The sequence below is a fragment of the Bos taurus genome, chromosome 24 (assembly GCF_002263795.3).
Source record: "Bos taurus isolate L1 Dominette 01449 registration number 42190680 breed Hereford chromosome 24, ARS-UCD2.0, whole genome shotgun sequence".
NCBI lineage: Eukaryota > Metazoa > Chordata > Mammalia > Artiodactyla > Bovidae > Bos > Bos taurus.
The window spans coordinates 35,034,922-35,058,396 of record NC_037351.1 but is presented as its reverse complement, the minus strand read 5'-3'; the positions used below and the strand labels follow the sequence as shown (position 1 = coordinate 35,058,396).

Genomic DNA, 23,475 nt, shown 5'->3' with positions numbered 1-23,475 from the left:
TCTGTTAAATTTATAATGGTTTACAAACACAGACAGCCAAAAATTACTGTTTTCAAATCTTCCCCTCCTCGTTTCATTGCATCAGTTCAGTTCAGTTGCTCAGTCGTGTCCAACTCTTTGTGACCCCATGAACTGCAGCACGCCACGCCTCCCTGTCCATCACCAACTCCCAGAGTTCACTCAAACTCACGCCCATTGAGTCGGTGATGCCATCCAGCCATCTCATCCTCTGTTGTCCCCTTCTCCTCCTGACCCCAATCCCTCCCAGCATCAGAGTCTTTTCCAATGAGTCAACTCTTTGCATGAGGTGGCCAAAGTATTGGAGTTTCAGCTTTAGCATCATTCCTTCCAAAGAACACCCAGGGCTAATCTCCTTCAGAATGGACTGGTTGGATCTCCTTGCAGTCCAAGGGACTCTCAAGAGTCTTCTCCAACACCACAGTTCAAAAGCATCAATTCTTTGGCGCCCAGCTTTCTTCACAGTCCAACTCTCACATCCATACATGACTACTGGAAAAACCATAGCCTTGACTAGACGGACCTTTGCTGGCAAAGTAATGTCTCTGCTTTTCAATATGCTATCTAGGTTGGTCATAACTTTCCTTCCAAGGAGTAAGCGTCTTTTAATTTCATGGCTGCAATCACCATCTGTAGTGATTTTGGAGCCCCAAAAAATACCTCCCCCAAAATATGTTTCTTCAAAAACGTGACTAACTGCCACCAAGATAATTTGATTTTATCCAGATACCTTTCTAACCCCTACTCTAAAAGTTCACCTTAAAATCTTTATCAGTTATGTGAAGCTGGTATTTTCTTTGTAGTCATCATTATTCAGATATTATAGTTTAGAGTCCAGAGAAACAAATCTTTATATTTAACTAGGTATTCAGTCAAATGGTCACAGGTTATCTTTTCCCTTTCAGTTCCCATACAGTCTTCAACACAAAAAGATGAAAATACAGCCTATAATATAGTCGGGACTGAAGTTTAAAATATTTCATGCCTCTGTAACTAAAAAGCCTCTTGATGAAAGTGAAAGAGGAGAGTGAAGAGTTGGCTTAAAGCTCAACGTTCAGAAAGCAAAGATCATGACATCTGGTCCCAGCACTTCATGGCACATAGATGGGGAAACAGTGGAAACAGTGGCTGACTTTATTTTTTGGGACTCCAAAATCACTGCAGATGCTAACTGCAGCCATGAAATTAAAAGACGCTTACTCCTTGGAAGGAAAGTTATGACCAACCTAGATAGCATGTTAAAAAGCAGAGATATTACTTTGCCAACAAAGGTCCGTCTAGTCAAGGCTATGGTTTTTCCAGTAGTCATGTATGGATGTGAGAGTTGGACTGTGAAGAAAGCTGGGCGCCGAAGAATTGATGCTTTTGAACTGTGGTGTTGGAGAAGACTCTTGAGAGTCCCTTGGACTGCAAGGAGATCCAACCAGTCCATCCTGAAGGAGATCAGTCCTGGGTGTTCTTTAGAAGGACTGATGTTAAAGCTGGAACTCCAATACTTTGGCCACCTCATGCGAAAAATTGACTCATTGGAAAAGACCCTGATGCTGGGAGGGATTGCGGGCAGGAGGAGAAGGGGACAACAGAGGAGGAGATGGCTGGATGGCATCACCGACTCAATGCACATGAGTTTGAGTGAACTCTGGGAGTGGGTGATGGACAGGGAGGCCTGGCGTGCTGTAATTCATGGGATCGCAGAGTCAGACATGACTGAGCAATTGAACTGAACTGAACTGATACCTTAAAGTTGTTATACTTTACTGAGACTTGAGCTTAATTACTAAAGAAAAAGATCTTATTCCATATTCCAGGTATATTCTTAGATCACTACATGAGATACCTGTCAGCAAAAAGTCATTCGAAACAAAACATTTACATTCAGAAAACAATTCTGATGTACCCAATAATGAAAACTATAAAAATCCATATAAATTAATTTCAGCAATATGAAGAATACTATCCTGTGAAAACCTATTACTCTCTGTGAAATATTACATAAATACAACTTCAGGAGTTGAAGGTGAATGTCACATTGTCATGTAAATGGGAGTCACACAGTATGTACCCTTTTGTACCTGCCTTTTTGGGGGCAGGGTTCCTGGTTTTTTTCACTTACCACAGTGCTTCTGAGATTTATCAATGTTGTTGCACTTATCAGTAATTCACTCTTTCTCACTTTTGAATCTTCCATTACATGGTATATCACAGCTGATGTCCATTTCTGTTGCTTCCAGTTTACAGCAATTATAGACAAAGACTCCTTAAACATTCTCATAAGTCTTTGTGTGTATACATACATATTATATTTCTCTTATGTAAACACCCAGCAGTGGGATCCCTGGGTTATGTGATAAATGCATGTATAACTTTATAAGAAAAAGGCCAAACTGGTTTTCAAAGTGGCTCACCATTTTACAAACCAACCAGCAATGTGTCAGAGTTCAGCTGTTCTGCATTTTCATATATAGTTGATACTGTTAGTTTTAAAATTTTAGTTTTTCTAATAGGTGTGTACTGATATTTCACTGTGGTCATAATTTGCAACCTCCTAATGACTAATCACGTTGAGCAACTTTTCATATGTGTGTATTTTTTAGGGGGAGAAACATCTATCCAAACCCTTTGCCCATTTTTAAATTGGGCTGTCTTTTTATTATTGAGTTGTAAGACTTTAGATAGCAATCCTTTATCAAGTACAGTAAGACCCTTACATACAAATGAGTTCCATTCCAAGAGCATGTTCATAAGTCCGATTGGTTTTAAGTCTAGCAAAGTAAGCTCAAGGTACCCAACTAAAACAATCCACTACACAGTACTCCACTGTAAGAGGTTTATAATACTTCTCACACAAATAATGCATAAAAAATAAAGAAAACACTTTAAATCTTACAGTACTGTACCTTAAAAAGTACAGTAGTACCACTTACATTACTGCTGCTTTTACACTTGCTTATAGACAAGCTGAGCTTGAAATAAAGATATTGTACTGGACGTACAGGGTTCTGTACAGTAACTACACAAAAGCACAACCACTTGAAGAGGATGCACGCATGTGACAACGAATGCCAGATATGTGATCTAACCTATACAACTGGACACGTGGAACACATGTTCACATCTTTGAAAGTTCACAATTTGAAGGTCCATATGTAGGGGACAAACTGTATGTGATTTGTTAATATTTTCCCCTATTCTGTAAGGTGTCTTTTCACTTTCTTGACAGTGTAGTTTTGAAGCACAAAAGTTTTAAATTTTGATGATGCCCAATTTATTTATTTCTTTTCTGCCGCTGTACTTTAGGTGTATATATAAGAAACAATGGTGTAACCCAAGGTCATAAAAATTTATGCCTGTATTTTTTCCTAAGAGTTTCACAGTTTTATATTCTGAATTAATTTTGTATGGGGTGTGAAACAGAAGTCCAACTTCACTCTCTCGCATATGGACATCCAGTTTTATGAGCACCATTTGTTGAAAAGATTATTTTCCTCTTTCACTTGTCTTTGCAACTATATTCTCCCAGTCAGTGATTTACCTGTTCATGTTCTTAGCAATATAATTCTGAAGAGAAAAAGTTTTGAATTTTGATAGCATCTATCTTAAAAAGAAAAAAAATGGTTTGTGCTATTTGTGTCCCATCTAAGAAATTCTTCCCTAACTAAAATCCTATATATTTTCTATGTTTTATTCTAGAAGGGTTTAGCTCTTACATTTAGGTCTATGATCCATTTGAAGTTGATTTTTGCATATATTGTAAAGTAAGGTTTAGGAACTGAAATCCCTTGTCAAGTCTGTTGAAAATCAATTGACTGTACATGTACGGATCTATTTCTCTTCCATTTATCTATATGTTTACTCTTTCATTTCATTACACTGTCCTGATCTTAAAATTCAACACTGTTAATCCTCCAACTTTGTTCTTACTTTACAAAATTGTTTTGGCTATTCCAGACCCAATATTGCCATATGAACTTTAGAATTAATGGTTACTTTAATACAAAAATGCCTGCTTAGGTTCTGACACCACATGGACTCTGATTGGGGAATTCCTGACATTTTAATACTGAATTATCCAATCCATCAACACTGAATATCTTTTTTAAGGTCTTCTTTGTCTCAGTATACGAAATCATTTTCAGTATACAGGTCTTACAAACATTTTGTCAAATTTATCCTTAAATTTTTCATGCTTCTGCTTCTACTGTAAGTGGTGCTATATTTGTTAGGTCTATTTAAAATTGCTTATTGCTAAAATATAGAAATAAACTGCTTTTTGTATATCAATCTTCTAGCTTACAACCTCAATGCTAAGTTCTTGTAAGTTTTTCTGTAGAATCTTGAGGATTTTCTGTACTCCAAAAAAAATGCTGTCTGAATAAATTTTAATTCTTCCTTTTTAATCTCTATACTTTTTCCTTTTTACCTTATTTCACTGTCTAAAACTTCCAGGACAACAGTGAATGAAGTAATGAAAAAAGACAGAGTTGCCTCTTCCCAGTTCTTGGAGGAAAGCATGTAGTGATACACAATTAAATACAATCTGAACTATAGGTTTTTTGTGGCCTCTCCTATCAGCATTAGAAATTTTCCTCCAATTCCAAGTTTGCAGAGAGATATCTGCAAACCAAGAATGAATACTGAATTTTTTCAAATGCTTTTCCTGTATTTACTAAGATGATATTATGGATTTTCTTTTTAATATGTTAATATGATAAATTACACAAATTGATTTTTGAACCTTAAACAAACTTCACAATCCTGGTATAAATCCTACTCAGTCAAAATTTTAACCTAACACTAGATATGAATTGCTAAAACTTTTAATATTATTCTCTGTATTTTTCTTCAATCTAAAAACCAGACTAAACTACACAGGTTAATCAGTTTACATAGTTTAGCTTTTTATCTTCACTTTACTTATTAACATTTCTACTATGGCTCCTGGTGTTCCTATTTACAAAATATAATGTAAAGGCAAACTTAATATTATGAAAGCAGCAATGTTGCATAGTAAAACCAGTAATTGATTTTTTAAAATGTGTTCCAATTCTTGTGATCTTACTTCACCAAATTATACTCTCCCATCACCCCCTACTCTCTGTACTAACAAGCAATTATCCTTTCACCTCCCATCAAAGAACTGGTCAAGCTTCTCCATCTTTTCAGTTCTTCTGTACTGTTAAGTAAGGAGGTGAAGCAAATTAAACAGCACTAAAATTTTCCCGCAATATCAGTAAGATGTGAGAAATTAATAAAACTTGTTTAAAAGTTCACTATTCAGAATCTGGCACTATATTCCAAAACAGAATTAAGGCTGAAAAAATATTTTTATAAAAAAGAGAGAAGCAGAAACCCAAAAGATTGATAAGTAAAATTCTGAGGCAGGATTTCAAAGTGTAGAAATGATAAAAGAAAGTAAATCTAAAGTTAAAAACATCTGACTATTTAGAAAAATAAAACTTTTCTAACAAAACATACATAACCAAAATTGGCAGATACTACAACAACCTCAACCTAACTGTATCAATATGTATAGTTTAGGAATAGATTTTAAAAAATGGAGTGGGGAAGATTTTATGACCAAAATTCTTATTATCAATTATTTAAGATGAAAAATTTGAAACTACTCTATTAAGTTTTCTAATCAAAATTTAAACAAAATATCTAATATCAAAATCTTATAAACATCTTTTTATAAAAGAACATCTGTAAAACTTAAGTATACACCAGGTTTCATGAAGAAAATTCATATCTTACAGGTAGGAGGGCTTTTCATATGTAATCAATTCTTAACCTGCAGGTATTAAAATATAACAGCTAATTCATTTATAAAAGAAAAATAGAGAATAAATAAAACATTATTGAAATTCAATGTGCATGTATGTTTAACATATTTATTTAACCATTTACTTTTTATTCCCTTCTCTGCAAGATATTTTAGATTTTCCTGATAAGCACTCAAACTGACAAAGTTTCTTTCCTATTTCCTTCTCATCTGATGTAGATATTATTGATGAAATAGCCAGAGTAAATAGAAAGAAAAAAAAGGGCTTGAATTATCTAAGTCAATATTTCATTATATATAGTCTAGCATTAACCTCCACAAAAAATTACTTACATCTGCTTAAAAAGTTGTCAATATTTTTGTTTTTTCTTAAGGCAGGAAAATCCAAATCATATACCAAAGCATCCAATCCATCCTAAACAAATAAACAAACAAACAAAGTTAGTTTTTGGATCACACTATGAACACGTTCCTCTTTCATGAGTATAAAGAAAAAAACTTATGCTTTAACATTTAATCTGCTAATCTGCCTTTCTCTCACACATCCTGCATTCATTTAACACCTTCTACAAGGTTACATGAGTACTAGAAGAAGAGAAAACTCATTTTTATTTCATATAGAGCAGAGGTCCCCAACCCTCAAGCCAGTACCAGTCCACGGCTTGCTAGGAACCCAGCGGCACAGTAGAAGCAAGCAGCTGTCTTCCACAAAATCATTCCCTCATGCCAAAAAGGTTAGACACCACTGATAACAGAGTTTTCACTTTCTAACTCTCTCAGGCAGAGGAGCAGCAAAATCACCACGAACTGGCTACAAGTGACCTCAACTCATGCCCTTTTCTCCATATAAGGGCATGAAATTTTACTTTTCACTTCCCTTTAACTACTGAATTTATTTATTTCTTAGACATTCATAAAAAACAAATGACCTACATTTTGGACCACAAATATTTTATAAGGTAGTATCAAATACTAGTTCCTAAAATGTGAAGTTTAGTGTAAAATAAATTCTGCATTTTGATACATTTTTATGGTGTGTATATAAATATACTGGGTTCTCTTTCTTTGAAAAACTTTTTAGAACAACCACAAGTAAGGGACAAGCATGGGCTTTTACTTTTAAGAGGGACATTTAAGTATTATCTAAGCAAGAGCAGGACAATGAGAAGGTGTACCAATCAGTGTTGAAGTAGGAATGCTTCTATTTAGATTATATCTCATCATGTGCCAACGGGGAAACACTCAGACAATCCCAAGTCATCTTCATTGTATTTAACTGGAGAAATTTAGTTGACTACAATAAAGCCCCAAAATAAAAAGCAGCAAAGGAAAACACACTATCTGGAGACCATGAACAGTCATGTTCATAAAAGCCTGAAAGAGAAATAGAAGCCAGGGGAGATATACTTTGTGTTAAGTCAAGGTATGAATAACTCCAGCTATTTTAGAATACTTAAAATATTTCTCTAGGAAACTGCAAAGTCTAGTCAAATTTTTATAGGTTTTAAAATATATCACTGCTTAGGTTGGAAACTGACCATGAGAAGACGACTAAAGAGACCAACTAACCCTACTGCGGGCTTTTTAGAATTCAGGTTTGTACAGATATGAAGAAAAAGTCTCCCCACCAGAACAGGTTCATCTATCCTTGAGACACATTTCTTAGTCTCATAAAGCATTTGAATACTTCTGTTAATGATTTTTACAATAAAGAGATGAGAATCTTTACTTGTCTTGAAAACCAATCAATAAATATATTAATTCACTATTTTCTAGGACAAGGAAAATAAATGTATATATACCCCTTAGACTAGAATTTAAACTCTTTAAAGCAGAAACCACAGTTAACATCTCATTTTCTCCCACAGCATCTTCCAGAATGTCTTGAACAAGTGGGCATAAAATGTACGTTAAACCAATGATTTTTTTGCTCCAGAGCAAATGCATTATATTACTCAAGAAATAACACTTTCCTTATTAGATAGTAAGTTTCAGCAGACCATGTCACTCCAAAAAAATTGCATAGATTATAGAGTAATGCAAATAACACTAGCCCCACAATTTTAGGTCGAATTTTGATAAACATTCCTAGGAAATACAAGTAAGCATAATGTAATAAAATCAACATATTATTACATCTTATAATAAGTACTATTTTAAGAGCTCCTACTTCCAAAGACACTTTCCAGTTTTAAAAGGTCCAGAACATCTAAATTTATGACAGTTTAAGTTGTTTTCTAATATCAAATAAAACATTAGAAAGTGAGGGAATTGTGCATTAAACTTTACTCACAACACGCTCTTTCCAATAAATATACTGCAAACTGCCTACAATCTTACTCCAAATAATTTTTTTAAGTTACTAAATGTTAGGGAAAAAACTCAAAAAGTCCCTTGTTTAATTAACACTACATTTCATAATCAAGGCAAATAACAATTAGAAACATTAACCAATTTGTCCAATGCCACAGAGCTAGTAAGTTGTCTTACAATCAAAATACAAACTCTTGGTCTAATAGTTATAGAAATAACATGACCATGACAAAAACATGATTTAAAAACCCTGTATCTCTAAAATGAAGTTAGGAATTGAGAACAAACATGTGTATTTAAGTCCAAGAAGTACCATTTAAAAATTAATAGAAAATCACAAGTCATATTCGTCTAATTAAAACAAGAAAGTACACTGGTTAAGACTCAAACCTAGTGTCCTGGGTCAAAGTGTTATATTTTTTCTAGTACGCCACCACGCCCTCTTCTGCATGACCTTCCCCAAACTACCTATGAAATCGAACAGTTTTCCTTATATTAGAGTTATTTTTTACTTTAATCTCCACAGCTCGATTTCTGATGTGACCATGGCGTTTTACTCACAGCATCGCAGATACTGTTGGCTCTCCTACCCCCAACAACTATTTCCTTCTTCTACCTTCCTAATTCAATCTTGATTTTGTTCGGGCAACCCACCTTTCTCCATCAAACTATGAGCTTCCATGAAGGGAGAGATCTTCCCCAACTCAAGGAGGTCACTTCTAATTTAAGCTAAACATGGAGGCCTACTACTCTTGCCAGTGTTCAGCTGAAGTACAGGAATATGGTAATAATCTGGCACATCAAATGTGAGGGGAAAACCTACAGAAAGGTTTCTGGGGAAAAGTTTCTTCTCTCCTGAAAGAGATACATGTCAGAGATAGTCTCTCCTTTTATGAGAAACTGTCATCTCTCTATATGACACTTAAACAACAGGAGCCACCTTGGGGCCTCAAGGGAAATTGGCAGGAAACAAAGCTAAACACAGTGAGGACAACAGACATGAAAGATGGAAGGAACCCGAGTCTATGATGATGTTTTTGAACCACTGAATTAATCTACTCTGGAAACTATCCTTCCCATTCTATCTCAAGATTATACATTTTCCTTATGGTTTAACTCAATTTACATTGGATCTTCTAATTCTTGTGACCTAAATGAAGTCAAAGTCATTCAGTCGTGTCCCACTCTTTGTGACCCTACGAACTGTCCATGGAATTCTCTAGGTCAGAACACTGGAGTGGGTAGCCTTTCCCTTCTCCAGGGGGATCTTCCCAACCCAGGGATCGAACCCAGGTCTCCTGCATTGCAGGCGGATTCTTTTCCAGCTGAGCCACAAGGGAAGCCCCAAAATACCAGATTGGGTAGCCTATCCCTTCTCCAGCGGATCTTCCCAACCCAGGAATCGAAGCGGGGTCTCCTGCATTGCAGGCGGATATCAGGGAAGCCCCTCTTGTGACCTAAAGCACCTCTCTGAAATACACAGAGTTCATTAAAAGCCAATGTAGGAGATATAGGACTTGTTGCACCAAAAGGGTGAGAGAATCATCCATTCAAACAGTGAGACCAGGAGCAAGATGGGGCTGACAAAAAGTGTCACTCTTTGGTAAATGTTGTTTTTATAACTGAGCCTCAGTTTTCTCTTTTATAAAATGGAAATAACTCACTACAACTCAGGCTCTGTGAGAGCTAAATGAGTGACGTATTCGACCCTTAAACAGTTCCACTTTTCACTCTTTATTTCTCTAGCTGACGTTTGAAAGCTCTACAAGTTAGTCTCACTATTGACAGAAATGACATAAAGAGAAAATAGATATTTTAGTCATGTGGTCATAAAACCTCAAGAGTAAATCTCAGGTCATGATATTAAAACCCTTCCGAGTGTAGAAATCCCATATATAATTAAAAGTTGGGTTTAAAAAAAAAAAAGATGATGCATCTGACTATTCTTAACAATAGAATTCAAGCATGCATTTGTTAATGGAAAACTAGCGGCCTCCACTAACTTGTGTACAGTCACCAGGACTAGATGTCTGGCCCTATCACCGTATACTTTGATTTTACAATTGTAGGAGACAGTTTTTCAGTATCCTTCATAAGCCAAAGTTATTTTTTTTTATCAGAGAAATAAAATGGGCAAGAAGGTATCCTTCTAGCATAATCTAAGGTATAGACATACCAGCAGAGGCTGTAAGGGGAGTCAAAACACTGAGATTGGGGACAGGGATGCAGGCTTTCACTTTAATGAAGCAGAGAAGCTACAAAAGATAATACAACCTTAGAGTAGGACAAAGAATTCTGACTTTTATTCAGTACTCTGAAGTTCTGTAAAATAATGGAGAATAAGGCTTGCCACTTCTTAAACTCCATATTCTAGTACCAGAATTCAGAACCTTAACAGAAATTAACATTAATTATTATCTTCCCATAATAAACATTATGGAGAGGAGTCAATGTCAAAGAATTACAAAAATTAAATCCTTTGATATGTATATTTGAACAATGATAGTAGACCAGTCAGAGAAGGCGATGGCACCCCATTCCAGTACTCTTGCCTAGGAAATCCCATGGACGGAGGAGCCTAGTAGGCTACAATCCATGGGGTCACAAAGAGTCGGACACGACTGAGCGACTTCACTTTCACTTTTCACTTTCATGCACTGGAGAAGGAAATGGCAACCCACTCCACTGTTCCTGCCCTGAGAATCCCAGGACAGAGGAGCCTGGTGGGCTGCCGTCTATGGAGTTGCACAGAATCAGACACGACTGACGCAACTTAGCAGCAGCAGCAGTAGACCAGTTATTGCAGTGTATTTTGAAAGAAACTAGTCACATTAGCGAAGTGTTGAATACTTTCACATAAACACACAAAGGCAACCATAATTAATGACAAGTATAACATTTTACAAGAAACTCTAAAGAATGGACATTTCATATGTCTTAAAAAGAGCTGGTATTAGGAGCAGGGAAAGCACTAGTTGTGTTACCTCACAACAGAGTTTAAGTAAAGGAGAAGCAGGAGGAAATTATTCAACTTAACACTGCTGCCAACTTCAGTCTCTGGATAGTTCTGAATTACAAAAGTAAGATTCCCGTGTAAAATATCATTTAAGATTAGGTCCATTAGTAATATTACACTTGTTATAAAGTACAAGAATATAAAGGCACTAGGAAAGAAAAAAATACTATGTATAAAAAATTTCATCTTTAAGTAAAATTTCAAAATCAAAATCGTTACTATTCTAAATAAGTTTTTGAGAAACTACACCCCCTCCACAAAAAAAAAATTAAGGCAGTAATTAAGGCAGTAAAACAAGGACTTTTGAAAATCAAAAAATTTTTGTTGACTATTGTCAAATATTTGATGACAGTTGATGTACCACTTAAAGAAAATACTTTGGGTCCATGTTAATCTCTTTGTTAGGTAAAGAGATAAGAAATTTCTCAAAATTAAGCAGTGATATGAAAATGGAAAAAGAATTTCCTCAGGGAATTTTAACAACTTCTGGTATTAAACTAAAATATGTTTAAGCACTGTGACATTACTATATACATGCCAGTGCATCCTCGGATAATTACACAACAACAAATTTAGTAATCCAAATACTTAATTAAACATACAGTGGCTTTTCCCAACCAATCTCAAAAATCTCAAACCTTTGCAGCCTCATTTTTCTCCACATACATGTATCCAGGCTTGAGTCATACTGTGCTCGAGTCACATCCCATTGCTCAGTCTACCCCATTGCCTTTTTATCTGCTCTTTTCCCAGCTGGAACATGAATATTTCTTATATGCAGACTGCCTCAAATGTTTGTGCTGCCTTCCCCAAGACTCTGAGAAAATGTTACAAAATAAAACACCTCCTATGCACTTCCTGCTTCAGGAATTACTGTGCTTATTATAATTATTTGTAAGTCTGCCTTCAGAAAATAGAACAAGTTAGTAGTAGTAATAACACTGATGATAAAAACAGTAAAATACTTTGGGAGCTCACTGGTTAGTAGGTAGGACAAGTAAATAATATGGGATCCTGAGTATTACAAAGTACACAAACAGAGAAAAGACTGCTTAACATAAAGGACATGAAATATAAAGCTGACCTTTATTTCTCTTTAGCCATTCTTTATATTGAATTATAGTCAATTTACAATGTTAGGTGTACAGCAAAGTGGCTGAGTTACATATATATCTATCCTTTTTAAGATTCTTTTCCATTATAGGTTATCACAAGACACTGAATACAGTTCCCTGTCCTTGTTGTTTATCCATTTTATAAATAGTAGAGTGTATCAGTTCATCTCAAACTAATTAATCCCATCTCTTTTTATAACCAAAAGCCTGTTTTCTATGTCTAAGAGTCTGTTTTGTAAATAAGTTCATTTGTATTATTTTCTAAGATTTCACATACAAATTATATCACATTTGTCCTTCAATGTCTGACTTACTTCACTTAATATGATAATCTCCAAGTATATCCATGTTGCTGCAAATGGCACTATTTCATCATTTTTTATGGTTGAGTAATATTCCACTATCCTATATTCCTGTATGTATGTACACACACACACACACACACACACACACACACACACACACACACACCCCCATCATCTTTATCCATTTATCTGTTGATGGACATTTAATGCTTCCATGTCTTGACTTTTGTACATAGCGCTGCTATGAACATTGGGGTACATGTATCTTTTCAAATTAGTTTTCTCTAGGTATGTGCCCAGGAGTGGGATTGCACGATCAAATGGTAACTTTATTTTTAGCTTTTTAAGGAATCTCTATACTGTTTTCCATAGCGGTTACACCAATTTACATTCCTATCAACAGTGTAAGAAGGGTTCCTTTTTCTCCACACCCTCTTCAACATTTGTTATTTGTAGACATTTTAATGATGGCCACTGACCATTGTAAGGGGATACCTCATTGTAGTTTTAACTTGCATTTCTCTAATAACTAGCAATGTTGAGCATCTTTTCATGTACCTGTTGGCCCTCTATATGTCTTCTTTGGAGAAATGTCTCTTAGGTTTTCTTTTTTGATTCAGTTGTGTTTTTTTGACATTAAGCTGTATGAGCTGTTTGCATATTTTGTAAATTAATCCGCTACTGGGAGCATCATTTGCAAATATTTCCTCCCAGACCACAGGTTGTCTTTCGTTTTGTTTATGGTTTCCTTTGCTGTCCAAAGCTTATAAGTTTAATTAGGCTCCATTTGTTTGAGTTTGTTGATCTTTAAAGAAGAGAATTTGAAAAGAGCAAGATGAAGGTGGGGTAAGGCAATCTAAAGAGAAGAAAGGCAAGAAAAATTTAAAGAATGAGAATAGGATGCTCTGGTTCCATAGATATGAGGAAAAGGGTGCAGGAAACAATGCTGTGAGGATGGGTTAACGACTGTGTATTAAAGGTATAACATACCATGCTAAGAATTTGGGTATTTCTGTTATTGGAACCATACGAATTTGGGGGAGAGGAAGAATGACATGACTAGTTTTTATTTTACTAAAGTCTGACAATGATAAAGACAATGGATTAAAAAAGGAAGAAACAGGTGGAAAAGGGAGTGGTCAGGAGCATACTGTGGTAATAAAGCACAAAAAGATCCAAGTCTGCACTAACTGGGGGCAACAGGAATGGAGCATTAGAAGCGAAAGAATCTGAAGAATGACTGAGAGAGGGACAGGAAGGATTAAGAATGAATATCTTCTAGTTTAGGTGAGTAGAGAGTGACTTCATTAACCAAGGCAGAGAATAACATTTTGGAGAGGAAAGATAAAGATTTTAGATATACTGAACTTGATATTCCTGTAGGATACCTACCATTTTATGGATAACTAGACGGTAGTTCAAAATATGAGTTTGAGTTCAACAGAGAGACTGGGCTGGATACAGATTTGGAAGTCACAAGAATACATTTAAATTCATGATAACAGATGCAATTACCCAGCAAGTGTAAACCAAGGGGAAAATGGAAAAAGAGTGAATAATAGCCTTCTGGGAAACATTAACATCTGAAAGACAAGCAGAGCAAACATGACCAATGAGCAATAAGAGATGGGGAAGAAAGATATAGCAGTGTCATGAAAGCTGAAAAAACTGTAGAAAGAACTTAAGAGCAGAGCAAAATGCCACATGGAGATCAACTAAAATGAAAAACGTAGAAGGAGCCGAATAATTTGTAATTAAAATGTCACTGATGATAGTTGCAGAACAACGTAATGCCATTGAACTGTACATTTAGAAATAATTAAAATGGTAAGTTACATATTCTAGGTATTTTGCTACAACTTGTTTTTAAAGTCACTATTGGACATCAGCAAAGTGGTGGACTAGGAAACTCCAAACTCTTGTTCCCCTATAGGAAAAAAAAAAAAACCACCATACCCAGCAGCTCCATGAACCAAATTTGAAGGAGTTCAGGAAAACAAAGGTTTAGAGAAAAAAAAAAGCAAATATCCCATGGAGTACAAGCCACATTCAAATGGTAGGAAAATTTGTGACATGTTTACTCACTGTTAACCAACTCTCTCCCGGAGTGGGGGTGGTCTTGGTCTTGAGCAGGTAACAGGTTGGTCCCCACTTCCCCCACCTTGAACTGGAGGGAGCAGAGCAGGACCATATTTGTCAACTGCTGTGTGTGCCTATATTAACCTATCCAAGGGATGTCTGAAGGATGGAGACGAGGACCTTTCTGTTCTGTGTAACTAAGAATACAGACAGACAAAGCAGTGGGCGCAGAGCTCATAAAAGCTACCAGAAAACTACAAACCCCACAGACACCTGAGGCAAGAGGTTACGGAACAGATGTACAATAGACCACCTAGGCCCAGAAAAGCTATGGTGAGACTCTTGGGGAAGCTTTTCTTTTAAACCATCGACCTTAAATAGAATGCTTCTCAGAATGGAAGGGGCATAAATCAACTTATAATGGGTAGAAAAGCTAGTGGAAAAGGAACAAATGAAATAATGGCCAAAAGAAATGAGAAAAATTAAAGCTTGCATGATTTAAATTTAAAGAGATACTTTTAGGTAGAGGAGATATATTTTTATAGAATAAAAATGATTGAGGTTCCAAAAAAATCTAAGGGAGGACAGAATTAAGATACAAAGTTGAGACATCAACCTTCTAAAAAAGAAAAATATTACTATGTAAACAGTTATCACGTCATAAGCACACAGAGTCATATTCCAATCGAGTACACTTCACAGCCTCAATGTCCTCACCTGTAAAATAAATGTAACAACAACTATCACATGTGAAATATGACCATGTAGGGCTGTTGTAAGAAACTGATACATCGTAAGAAGTCATAAAAATATATTCATGGGTAATTTCACAGAGGATTTTCCTCTCGATCATTTTAACAGTTTACAGGTATGGGTGAACACAAGCTAGATTTTGTGTGGGCATGAATAAGTGAAAACTTTCAGATGGTTTGACTTTATTTTGGGGGAAGACAGTTTACTTTTCAAATTTTTCCTTCAAGTGTCTGATTTGTTTCTTTGGGGAAAAATAAAACACGTCATATGTTCAGTTAGCAGTAGTATAAAAATATTTTCCAATAAACCCAGCCCATTGACTTTGTAAATGAAAGTGAGAAAAACAAACTGATTTCCAGCCAACTATATTGACTAATAAAAAATGAAATGCACTTTTCCTTTCCAGTCTGAAGCCTTTTGATGAGTCACAGAAATGGCCTGTGGAATCTTCATTTTTCAGAGTCCTCGTTGTCACTGGGTTGGCACATTTCAAAGAGCCGAATCTACTGGTTATTTTAACAAGCACCAGTGTGTGATCTTGACTATTTAATAAGGAGGAAAGGGATGCAAAGCAGTGTTTCCTTTTAAACGCAGCAAAATGAATCACTTGCCTGTGTGCTTCATGTCACTCTAATCAACACATGTAGTTAAAATGTGGAATAGTTTCTCAGAATGATCACATTTGTTGTTGAATTAAAAAATAAAATAATTTAAAAAAAATGCACAGCTCATTGCTATCTTCTTAAAGTTCCTATACAGATTTTCACAAAGCCAGACCTTGATCAAAGGTGGTTGGGGTGGGAGGAATGAACAGAGACTCAGAGACCTATGTAATCATAAGATTTAATGTCACTAGACGGAGAAGGTGATGGCACCCCACTCCAGTACTCTTGCCTGGAAAATCCCATGGACGGAGGAGCCTGGTGGGCTGCAGTCCATGGGATCACTAAGAGTCAGACACGACTGAGCAACTTCCCTTTCACTTTTCACTTTCACGCACTGGAGAAGGAAATGGCAACCCACTCCAGTATTCTTGCCTGGAGAATCCCAGGGACGGGGGAGCCTGGTGGGCTGCCGTGTATGGGGTCACACAGAGTCAGGACACGACTGAAGCGACTCAGCAGCAGTAGCAGCAATGTCACTAGAGGCCCAGAAGGAGAAAAGAAAGATAATGGGACTGAAAAGGAGTGAAATAAATAAAAGCTAACAATTCCCTGTATTCGGCAAAAGATCTAAGCCTCTAAACTGAAGAAACTAATAGGACATAGCCAAAGAAATCCAAACCAACAAAAAAACCATCCAAGTAGAATTCCATATCAAAAAAAAAAAAAAAGGATAGTCTCAGATGACAAAAAACTAAGAGATTTGTGACCAGCAGATCTATTCTAAAATGACAGTTTAAGGAAATTCTTTTTTATCTATTTATTTTTAAAAAATAATTTAAAATTTTAATTGAAGTATAGTTGGTGAACAATAATAAAGGAAATTTTTCAAATCAAAAATGATAATAAGAATGAATCTTTGGATAACAGAAAGAACAAATGAAAAAGTAAAAATAGGGGAAAATACAATATATTTTCATCCTCTTAAAAGTTTAAGCAAAAAATTTTAATATTACCTGATTGTTTCTCATTTTATATAGATATTAAAGATGAATATATTATATACTAGGAGGGTAAAAGAACATAAAGAAGATTTCTACCCTTTCCACAAACCAGTAAAATGTCAACACCAATCCAATGTTGTGAATTATACACGTCTAATACCTACAGCAACCAAAAAAAAAAAAAGCTATACAAAGAAATACACACAAAAGCATTACAGATAAAGAAGCCTGTTTCCACCATTTGGCTAAAGAATATGATGATCTTTCATTTTAAAATTCTAATTCTGGAACATAAGATTACATCATAAGTTGCCAAGGATAAAATCAGAGGCGTCTACCCATGTACCAGACCATCGTGATGCAGGTGTTTTTGTCTAAAGGGGCTTTTTCAAAACTCTGTGAGTCAAAGAAAGGTTGTGGAGGCACATGTCTACCAAAGCTCTCAGACTTATGATTGGAAAGGATTCTTTCCTTTGAAGACTCTCCAGCTTGTGTGAGCAGTTGAGGAAGCAGAGTGGCTGTCACCTCATTATATGAAGACCCCTGAGCTAAGAATGACAAACCTGAAGAGACTTCCTTCTTCAGTCACAGTGATGGCTAGCCCATGTTCACATTCCAACACACACACACACACACGCAACAACCATCATTAGCTGCTCAAAGAAGTGATACTGGACTAGATTGGAAAGAGGGCTTCGTTGTAAAACAAGAGCTTGGACTTTCCAAGCTTGGACAACTTAAGATGATAAGTTCTTGGGCTATAACACACAGCACGGTCACTACAGCTAACAATACTGTACTGAGTATCTGAAAGTTGCTAAGAGAGCAAATCATAAAAGTACTCTTCATATATAATTCACTATATGAACAATCTAAAGGAAAATCACATGATATCAACAGATGCAGAAAAAGTATTTGATTAAATCCAACTCCCATTTATGAGAAAAACTCTCAGGAAACTAGGAATAGAGTGAATGATTTATCAACTTATAAAGAATATCTACAAAAAAAAACCCTGAAACTAACATCAAACTTAATGGCAAAAAAAAAAAAAAAAAAGATGATATCCCTCAAAAATCAAGAACAAAGCAAGGATGTCGTCTCTCACCACTCTAATTCAACACGGCAGTGAAGCTTACAGCCAGCTCAATGAAGTAGAGGAAATAAAAGACACACAGATCAGAAAGGAAGAAAGTTCATCATTTATATTTACAGATATCATTTTGCAGAAAAATCACAAGGAAACTACAGAAGAAAAACAAGCAAAAACACCAAGAACTAATAAGTGAGTTCCACAGGGTCATAAGACATAAGGTTAACACACAAAAACAACTGTATTTCTATATATTAGCAATAAATATGGAGAAACCAAAATGTAAAATAGAATGTCATTTATATCTACTCAGGTAAAGCAATATTGAGGAATAAATCTAACAAAAAATGCAAAGAATTTATGCTGAAAACTACAAAATATTGATGAAAGAAATTTTAAATAAATTGAGACATATAGTGTTCATGGACTGAAAGACTCAACATGATAAGACATTAATTCTCGCAAAATTGACATTAAGGTTTAACGTAATTCCTATCAAATACCAGCAATAGTTTTCGTACATAAGGTAGATATAGGCAAAATTTTTCTAAAATCTATATGGAAAAGCAAAGGAACTAGAAAAGCTAAAAAATGTTGAGAAAGAATTATGTGGAGGAATAACTCTGCCCAAGTTTAAGACTCACATAGCCACAACAGTCAAGACAGTGCGCTATGCACAGAAGGACAGACATACGGTCCTCTGCTGGTGTCTCCAGGAGATTGGTTCTAGGACCCCAGCAAATACCTAAATCCACAGATGCTGAAGTCCCTTAAATAAAATAGCACAGTGGAATTCCCTGGCAGTCCAATGGTTAGGACTCAGCGCTTTCACTGCCAGAGCTGAGTTCGATCCCTCGTCAGGGAACCAATATTCAGCAAGTTGTGCAGCACGACCAAACAAACCAAAAAGGCACAGCATTTGCATATACCATCCACACATCCTAGATTAAACCATCTCTAGAGAACTTATAATACATATTACAATGCAAATGCTACGTAAATAGTTGTAAATACATTGTAAATGTCATGTAAATAACTGCTGACTACAGGCAAATACAAGTTTTGCTTTTTGAATATTTCTGGATTTCTCTAAAGTTTTCAATCTGTGGTAAACTGAATTTGTGGATGTGGAACTTATGGATAAAGAGGGCCAACTATATAGATGAATGAAGCAGAATAGAGAACCAAGAAATAGACCCATACAAGTACAGCCAAGTGATTTTTTGACTAGGTACAAAAGCAATTCAATGAAGGAACTGAATTGAAAAAATGGTATTGGAAAATTGAATATCTATTTTAAAAATGAATCTCAATCTAAAGTTCTTACCTCACACAAAAATTAACTCATACTGGATCACTGATTTAAATGTTAAAGTGTTTAGAAAAACAAGTGCTAAATTTTTTGAGAACTACAAAACTGAGTGAAAGTTTCTGAAACATGACACAAAAAATATTTTTGAAAATTTAGATAAACTGAACTTTGTAAAAAGAGGATAAAAAGCCAAATACTGGGGAAAATTTTTTTGCAAACCAAACATACTAGAATACCTGAATCACTCTCAAAATTCAACAATAAAAAATAATCTGATTAGAAAACGTGCAAAAGATATAGACTGACATTTCACCAAAGAGGATGTACTGATGACCAATAGGTGATGAAGAGATATTAAGTATCATTAGCCATGATATACTCATTACAACAACCAACATGAAAAACAGTTACAATTTCAATGCTGACCAGAATGCAGAGAAACAGAATCGCTCATACATTGCAGGGTGGTATAGAAAATGGGAGAGTCACTCTGGAAAATAGCTTTGTAACGAGTATCATATGACTGACAAAAGTCCATACAGTCAAAACTATGGTTTTTCCAGGAGGCATGCACAGATGTGAGAGTTGGACCATAAAGAAGGCTGAGCACTGAAGAACTGATGCTTTCTAATTGTGGTGGTGGTTAGATCCCTGGGTCGGGAAGATCTCCTGGAGAAGAAAATGGTTACCCACTCCAGTATTCTAGCCTGGGAAATCCCATGGACAGAGGAGCCTGGCAAGCCACAGTCCACACGGTCGCAAAGAGTCGGACACAACTTAGCAACAAAACAACAATTGTGGTGCTGGAGAAGACCGTCGAGTCCCGTGCACTGCAAGATCACATCAGTCAATCCTAAAAGAAATCAACCCTGAATATTCACTGGAAAGACTGATGCAGAAGCTGAAACTCCAAAACTTTGGCCACTTGATACCAAGAGTCAACTCACTGGAAAAGACCTGATGCTGGAAAAGATTGAAGGCAAAAGGAGAAGGGGGCGGCAGAAGATGAGATGGTTAGATAGCATCACCAACTAAATTGACAAGAATTCGCACAAACTCCAGAAAATAGTGGAGGGCAGAGGAGCCTGGTGTACTACAGTCCATGGGGTCGCAAACATGGACATGACTTAGGAACTGAACAACAACAAATTATATGACCAAGCATTTGCACTCGTGGACGTTCATCCCAGAGAAACGAAAACAATGTACATGCAAAAATCTCCACACAAATGCTCACAGCAGCTTTATCTCTAACAGCCAAAAAATAGAAACAACAAAAATTATCTTCAACAGGTAAATGGCTAAACAGACTGCAGTACATCCATACTAGGGAATAATGTCCCTTTGAGAGGCACAAGAACATGCTCAGTTGCTCAGTCATGGCTGACTCTTTGCAACCCCATGTATTATAGCCCACTAGGCTCCTCTGTCTATGGGGTTTCCCAGGCAAGACTACTGGAGTGGGTTGCCGAACCACCTGGGAAGCCCACTATGGAATAATAGCCTGCTCTAAAAAGGAGTCAACTACTGATTCCTCCAACATCGGGAATGGATCTCAGGGGCATTTTGAGGAGTAAAAAAAGAAAAAAAAAAAAAAATCTCAAAGACTGTTTACTGTATGATTTTGTTCTAGTAACATTCTTCAAATGAAAAACTTATGGAGACGGAGAACAAATTAGTGGTTTCCAGGTGTTAGGGATGTGAAGGTGGAGGGATATATCTAAACAGGAGTAACACCGGAAAATCTTTGCTGTGATGGATTAGTTCTGTATCTTGATTGCAGCAGTGGCTACAGGAATCTCAACATGAAAAAACGGCCCAGAACTATACACACACATTGTGTATACATAAAAACTACAATTTTCTGGTTTTGATACTGCACCAAGGTTACACATAATATAACCTTTGAGGAAAACTGGATAAAGGGAGCACTAGATCTCTCTGCACTAATTTGTAACATCCTGTAAAATTAGAAGAAAGATCAATGACAGGACACCAACAGCAAAATGACACAAAGGCTGGAATTATCTAACACAGACTTTTAAAACAGCTATTATTAAAACGCTCCCCAAAATAAGGCAAGCACTTAAAATTAATGGTTAGACAATGCAAGCAATAAGAAAAAGGACTAAGTGGAAAATTGAGAAGGGAAAAATACAATGACCAAAAAGAAAAACACACTCTCAGTAACCTCAACAGCAGCATGGAGATGACAGAGAAAAGACTGACTATGCAGGCAAACGCTAGAGACAGAGTGGGTTTGATTCCAGACTACCACAATAGAGCAAATACTGCAATAAAGTGAGCCACACTTAAGGGTACCATAACATTATGTCTGAAAAACAATGCACACCCTTAATTTTAAAATACATTATTGATTAAAAAAATGCACCACTGGAGACTTCAATAGTCATGGTACTAACATCAAGAATTACTAATCACAGATCCCCATAATAAATAAAGTTTGAAATATTCCAACTACCAAAATGTGACATAAAGACACAAAGTGAGCAAATGCCGTTGGAAAAATGACACCACTAGACTTGCAGAACACAGTGTTGCCACAGATCTGTAAAAAATGTGGTATCTGTGAAGTGCAATAAAATAAAGCACAATAAAACGAGGTATGCCTGTACTTGAAGATAAATCAGTAGAAATTATCTACACAGGGAAAAAAAATAAAAGGTTTTAAATGATCAGAGCCCCAGGGACCTGTGGGAAAACAGCAGAAGGGAACATTTGTGCTCTTAAAGAGTCCCAAAAGGAAAAGAGAAAGAGTTTGGTGCGGTAAAAATGTTTGAAGAAACAAAGGCTGAAAACTTCCCATGTTTACTACTGATTCCAGCAGCTCAGTGAAACCCAACAGGATAATCCCAAAGGAACCTGAATCATAATCAAACTGCTGAAAACCAAAAACAAGGAAAATACCTAGAGGACAACCAGAGAAAAATGACATTAATTACAGGGGAAGAGTGAATTGGATAATTGCAAATTTCTCACCAGAAACTACGTGAAACCTCTGAAAGAAGTAGAACACCATTTCTAAAGTATCAAAAGGAAAGAACTGTCAACCCACATTCTATAGCCACCGGAAATATCCTTCAGGAATAAAAATATAATTTTTAAAAGCCTGACAGGAAGGAAAACTATGAAAAATCTTAGCAAACTGACCTGCTGTAAAAGAACTTAAAAAAAAAAAAAGAAAAAGTTCATGAAGTTCTTGAGACAGAAGGAAAATGACAGTGGAAGGAAACTTGGAACGTGAGGCAAAAAAGAAGAGCAGCCAACATGATAAGTATCTATTCTTCTCCTATTGAGTTATTTAAAATACATCTGACCAATGAAGACAAAAATTATAACATTTTCTTACGGGATTTACAGTGGGTATAGCTGAAACCTGGGGAAGGAAACGGCAACCCACTCCAGCATTTTTGCCTGGGAAATCGCATGGACAGAGGAGCCTTGCGGGCTACGGTCCATGGGGTTGCAGAGTTGGACACGACAGAGCGACTAAGCACATAGCAGACATACATCAGATGACTACAACATAAAGGGGAGGGTGAAGGGGCATTTACAGCATAAGGTTTCTACATTCCTTAAGAAGTGATAGCATATTGTGAAAAGTTAGGCATGTATATTGAAATCCCTAGAACAGCAAGCAGCCACTAAAAAAAAACCACACACAAAAAACATATAATCAAAAACACAATAAACTAAAATGGATACTAAAAAATGTAAAAGTAATCCAAAAGAAGGCAAGAAAGAGGCAAATGAAACAAAAACAAAGGGAAAATGTACAAAATAAGTAAGAAAATGGGAAAGAAACCAAAAGCATTAATACTATATTAAATATGAATAGTTTTAGCACACTGACTAAAAGATCATCAGAAAGGATTTTTTTTAATTTAAATTATTTATTTTAATTAGAGGCTAATTACTTTACAATATTGTATTGGTTTTGCCATACATCAGCATGAATCCGCCACGGGTGTATATGTGTTCCCAATCCTGAACCCCCCTCCCACCTCCCTCCCCATACCATCCCTCTGGGTCATCCCAGTGCACCAGCCCCAAGCATCCTGT

At 36.1% G+C, this 23,475-nt stretch overlaps 1 protein-coding gene across 3 annotated transcripts in view; it reads right to left on the bottom strand.

The window, feature by feature from the left end:
• ROCK1 (Rho associated coiled-coil containing protein kinase 1) overlaps positions 1 to 23,475 on the bottom strand; it is a 124,702-nt gene that overhangs the window by 81,887 nt on the left and 19,340 nt on the right. For 2 of the 3 annotated variants that reach the window (XM_002697789.7, XM_024984560.2), the window contains exon 2: positions 6,134 to 6,215. The exons of the other annotated variant lie outside the window; for it this stretch is intronic. In XM_002697789.7, coding sequence (XP_002697835.5) covers positions 6,134 to 6,215 — 82 coding nt within the window. The remainder of the gene's footprint in view (positions 1 to 6,133; positions 6,216 to 23,475) is intronic. 3 annotated transcript variants of the gene reach the window in all.